General features: G+C 45.0%; 1 protein-coding gene across 4 annotated transcripts in view; it reads right to left on the bottom strand.

Annotated features, from left to right (window-relative positions):
• GFPT2 (glutamine-fructose-6-phosphate transaminase 2) overlaps positions 1-6,000 on the bottom strand; it is a 47,471-nt gene that overhangs the window by 34,329 nt on the left and 7,142 nt on the right. For all 4 annotated transcript variants that reach the window (XM_084762869.1, XM_084762868.1, XM_084762870.1 and 1 more), the window contains exon 2: positions 255-362. In XM_084762869.1, the coding sequence (XP_084618995.1) occupies positions 255-362 (108 nt within the window). The remainder of the gene's footprint in view (positions 1-254; positions 363-6,000) is intronic.

The raw sequence follows: 6,000 nt of genomic DNA on the forward strand, positions 1-6,000 counted from the left end.
AAGAAGTGTCAGGGAGCTGGGTGTGGTGGTGCACGCCTGTAAACCCAGCACTTGGGAGGCAGACACAGGTGGATCTCTGTGAGTTAGAGGCCAGCTTGGTCTACAAAGTGAGTCCAGGACAGCCAAGGCTACACAGAGAAACCCTGTCTCGAAAAACAAACAAACAAACAAACAGGTCAGGGAAATGCCCAGGCTGCTAAAGGCCCCTCTACCAGTAAGAGAAGCAGCCATGGTAAGATGTCTCAGAGACCTACCTGCCGAGTCATAGCCCCTGTATTCCAGCCGCTGCAGGCCCCTGATGAGGGTTTCGAAAATCTCCTTCCTTGTCTTGGGAACTCTGTAATTCATATAGGCAAAGATTCCTGTCCCAAAAGAAAGCAGAATGTCACCTTAAGAAAGTACCAATGAGCTGTGCAGGGGGTGGCGCACGCCTTTAAATCCCAGCATTAGGGAGGCAGAGGCAGGTGGATCTCTGAGTTCGAAGGCCAGCCTGGTCTACAGAGAGAGTTCCAGGACAACCAGGCTACACAGAGAAACCCTGTCTGGGGGGGTGGGGGGGTGGGGGAGGGAGTTTAACAAAACAAAAGAAAAACAAGGAAAAAAAGGAGGGAAGGAGAGGAAGGAAGAAAGGAAGGAAGAAAAGAAGGAAGAGAAAAAGAAAATAACAGTGTCCAGTTTAGAAAAAGAAAAGAAAGAAAAAACCACCAGACAAAGGAGGCATCTCAGAGAGCCTCCAGGCTTTTTGCAGAAGAAAAGCTAGCAAGAATGGCTATCACTCCAGTCCTCTGTCAGAGTTGCATTCTGGAGCCGGTTGTGGTGGGGCACGCCTTTAATCTCAGCACTCAGGAGGGAGAGGCAAGTGTACAGCTGTGCGTTGGAGGCCAGCCTGGTCTACAAAATGAGTCCAGAACAGCCAAGGCTACACAGAGAACCATGTCTTGAAAAAAAAAAATAGCGTTGCATTCTGTCAGCCTTTCTCTCTGTGACAAAAGCTCACAGGAGCCCTGTGTCATGACCCTTGGCCTTACAGTTTCACTGCAAAGAACTCTGCCATTCACTGGCAGAGACAAGGAACCAATAAACCAGAGTCTAAGAGTAGTAAAAGCAAAGCAATTTATTTAAGACTTTGCAAAGCTGGGCACCCCCAACAGAGATTAGAAAGGCAAGAATGAAGGGTGTGCCTCAGGAGTGCGAAGAACAATGCTTCCTGCCTTGACGGCAGGTCCTTCCTCCTCTTTCCTCACTGGCCGAGTACTCGGGAAGGTACAATTTTGCATGCCATCTGCCATTTATGTCTATTTCTCAGAAATGGCCACGCATGGGTTAATCTCTCTGCTCAATCGGATGGAGACATCTTCTCAATTGATAACCCCTCTTCCCAAATGATTCGGTGTATATAAGCTGACAAGAAGTTGGACCAGCACAGCTTGTTCCTTTTCCTTCCTTGTGGTACTGGGGATGGAACCAAGGGCTTTATGCATTCAAGGCAAGCACTCTGCTAGCCAAGCTCCTGCTCCAAGGAGAAATGTAAACAAACGTAGTCTTTTACAGCAGCCAGGCTAGATGAATCTCTTGGGAAAGCCTTGTTAAAGTAGGCTAGCAAACCAAGATGCTTGAGATTGGCTTTATTTTATTTATTTGTACTTTTTCTCCATGGTGGAAAGATGAAGGTTTCTGCTTTAGGTCTTTTATAAGGATCAGAGCGGTTTCCAGCAGCCACACCAGAGGGCAAACATCTGCAACTCTGGCTAGCTCCAGCTCCAGGGGGATCTGATGCCCTCTTCTGGTCTCCAAGGGCAACTACACTAATGTGCATATACACACACAAAGATGTAGGCACACAGAGGCACAGACACACACACATACACTCATAATTAAAAAAATAAACATGTGCACTATGCTTCCTGAACAGTTTCACACATTTTTCTTTTAAAAATGGCCAAGGGCAATTTTGACACTCAGCTCTTTTTTCTTTCTTCAGGTCAGGGAGAGAGAGGTGCTCAGCATAAGGGCTATGTATACAGCTTAGGTCTCTGCCAGCAGCTCATACTTTCTGCCAGACTCTTCAAACCAAAGCACATCTGGAGCTTGGGTGTATTCTTGATATATTATTTTTTATATATTATTTTTTAAAGATAGTTTTCTTTCAACATCAAAATGAAAATTTTAATATTGTCTTAAGATATAAATGTACTAAATTATCTCATTTTAAGTACATTTCCAAGGTTTTTAGTCTTATTCATATTGTACAATCACTGCCATGGTCTATGTTTAGGTGAGTCTTGCTCATATTAATTTTTCGGTATCAATGAGAAAGTTCCCTAGGTTGGGTACCTAAAGTTCCAGTCAATAAAAGACCATATAACTATCTGGGACAGTCAGATAAGATGAAGCAACTCAATAAGTAGTCTTCCTTATCTGAAAATTTGATTTCTAAGGTTTCAACTACCATTTTCCAGCATCGGCCTGAAAGTAATAACTAGAAATAAATAATGATAAATAAATAATTCATAAGTTTGAAATTGCACACCGTTCTGACATGAGGAAATATGTTGCCAGCTGGCTTGTGAACAATCCCCTCACTCAGAGCATCCATGCTGTATACATGACCCACGCATTTAGAAGCTGCCTGTGATATCAAAATGAGTATCAGAAGATCTCAGTACCAGATCAGCCATCAGAAAGCCTCATGGAATCAGGTGGTGACTGATGTCTGTTTTATTTACAAATGGCCCCAAAGTACAAGAGCAGTAATAGCAGCAAATGATAGGCCAGAGCAGTGCTCTTACACCCTTCCTTTTCAGTGAAAAGGTGAAAGTTCTAGATTGAGTAAGAGAAGAAAAATCATATGCTGAGCTTGTTAAGAATGACAATATATGGGCTGGAGAGACGGCTCAGCGGTTAAGAGCACTCACTGACTGCTCTTCCAAAGGACCTAGGGTCAATTCCCAGCACCCATATGGCAGCTCACAACTGTCTGTAACTCCAAGATCTGACACCCTCATACAGACATACATGCAGGCAGAACACCAATGCATATAAAATAAAAACAAATAAAATTAGAAAAAAAATATATAGCCCTGTGTGGTGGCTCATACCTTTAATCCCAGCACTCGGGAGGCAGTGGATCACTGCAAGTTCGAGGCCAGCCTGGTCTACAAAGTGAGTCTAGGACTGCCAAGGCTACACAGAGAAACCCTGTCTCAAAACAAAACAAAACAAAACAGATGACATTATAAATGAATTCTCTATCTGGGAAACTGTGAAGAAGGGAAAAGAAATGTGTTCTCTTCTGTTGTCACACCTCAAACTGGACATTTATAGCCACAGAGGATAGTAAGGACTTAGGTGATGGACAGGACACCCTCTGTGCCCAGTATCCAGTGCTGGGGTCACAGGCACACACAGCCACACACAGCTAAAGATTCAAACTCAGGTCCTCATGCTATTAGGCCATCTTCCTGCCCCCCTTAAAATCTTTTTAAACTATGTTTTTTCCAGAACCTTGAAAATGTTCCTGAATTATACCTAGATGCATTAAGGGGACTTGATGTGCCATGCAGATAATTTGTTCTGTGGACCAGGCTGGCCTCGAACTCATAGAGATTCGTCTGTAACTACCTCCTGGGTGTGCTGGGATTGAAGGTGTGTACCACCATGCCCAGCTCTGAAGATATTTTACTTAGAAGAGTGGGTTATAGGGGTGATGGTGGACACAGTCAAAATAATTGACATATTCCAAGGGAATTGTCTTCATGAACCCAACACTGTACATACATCAGTAAAAAGCTTTAGATCCTATGGAATGCAGTCAAGCAACTGTTTGTATAAGTTCTGATTGATTGATTGATTGGTTTTCCTTTCTGCCATGGGTACTATTTGTCTACAATACTTAGCTAATACTTGGTGATGGGCAAAATATTATGAATCTTGATATTTAATATCTATAAATATTTTCTAATTCTGAACAAAGTTTTTTTTTCTTTTTTTCTTTCTTTCTTTTTTTTTTTTTTTTTTCCGTTTTTCTGAGACAGGGTTTCTCTGTGTTACCCTTGGCTGTTCTGGACTCGCTTTGTAGACCAGGCTGGCCTCGAACTCACAGCAATCTGCCTGCTTCTGTCTCCTGAGTGCTGGGTTAAAGGCATGAGCCACCACCACCAGGCTTCTTTTTCTTTTTTTTTAAACCCTTTAAATCTGGATTATTTGGAGCAGGAAGCCTCTGAGATCAGCTCTCCCATCCTTCCCTGAAATTTCTCTTCCAGCCACACTCCACTTCTAAACATGCATCAAGCACACATAGTTTTGCATGACACTGAAGATCCATAACAGTTTTGGGGAAGGGGCACATTAGACCCCCTGGTGGGATATTAAAATGCCCTTGGGACCACCAGCTGTGTGGACAGCCAGCCAGGAGCTTGGCAGGCAGCTGAAGCAGTTTGGGAGTTGACTGCTGTGGAGCAAGCTGCCAAGGAGGGTTTGCAAGGCCTTTTCACAAGAAACATAAATCTTCTCATTTTCATCATGAAATATCTACCCGATGACTTCTTTCATTAACAAAGCCACCTCCCCTCTGCCTGTACAGCAAATCTTCCTGGCCACTTGGGTTTGCACGAAGCCGAACTGAACTGAATAAAATACTATATATACTTCTCTCCTATCTAGTGTTAGGGGTGAAATGAAGGGTTTTGTGGATAAAGAATAGGGAAAAAGAAGAACCCACAAAGAACCCCACAGTGTAGCAAAGGTCAACTACAGAAAGCTGTGCAGAAAGGTCTTCTTCCCTCCATGTCTGTAAGAGAGTGGGTTCAGGATGTCCCAGGAATAGCAACATTCAAAAGTGTGAGACCCTGTTAGATAAAAGGGCGGGGTCATACATAGCCTGTTCACAGGCCCCTAAGCTGCCCCTCCCACCCGCCCCTCCCACACGGCCACCTGCATACTAGGCAAGCATTCCACCACTGAGCTGCAGTCCCAACCCTAGGAAATACCTGATAAGAAAATCTCTATGGTCAGCAAGATGGCTCAGGCCACCAAGCCTGATGACCTGAGTTGGATCCTTGGAGCTCACGTGGTGAGAGAACTGACCTCCCTCCACATGACTGTCATGGCACAAGCAAGTCCATATCCAGACACATACAATGAGCATAAAAGAAATAACTATAGAGTTAAAAATAATAATAGTAAAAATCTCCCATGTCATCTTAAGGGGGCCATCCTAGCCAAGGAAAATGGTGGACAAGAACAAACCGTTTGGGAAGTTGTGAATGTGTCACGGCCCTGGCTAGTGCTGATTTCCTGTGTGAACATCCATGCCAGTGAGGAGGGCTAAGATCCTCAAGGGTAGATCTAGAGAGACACCTGGGACTTTTGGCTAAATCCTTGCTCGGCTCTCCGAGATCAAGGCTACTTTGGGTTGTTCCAAGCCTTCCCTTGAGTCAACCACACCACATGCCCTTCTATTGCCAAGGTCTCACTTGTCAGTGCCCCACCCACTTCCTGCCTCTCAACCTCCTCCCCTGCGCTGAGCCAGTCTGACCTCACTGTGGCTCCCAGGCCGTGATCACCTGGAAGAAAAATAGTCACAAGAGAGTGAAGGGACCCGAACACATCTCCCCATCGGATGGATCCAGAAAAGAACAGGCTTAGGGTCATGACATCCTCTGCCTGCCATTTAGATGACGGGGTCTGAAGCCCACAGCCAGGGCTAGGTGCCCATCCCTGATGCCACCCGTGTCCTGTGCTCTCTGTGTGGCCTTGACAAGTCACTGAACCCCAGCAATTTGATTTGATCAGTGAAACAGTGATGGTGGCAGCATCTACTTAGCAGGGTAATTAGGACAGTTCAGAATGCCTTTGGAAAGCCTGCAGAACACTGCTTGTCACACAGCAAGGGTCCACTGAGGATGCTAAGCGACACTTGCTGTGCGACGAGGAGCTTCCGGAGTGTCTCCCTCCAAGAGCGCCAATGGTACAAATGCAGTGTACTCCTATCATATACGG

Source organism: Acomys minous, assembly GCF_964271855.1.
Source record: "Acomys minous genome assembly, chromosome: 16".
Lineage (NCBI taxonomy): Eukaryota > Metazoa > Chordata > Mammalia > Rodentia > Muridae > Acomys > Acomys minous.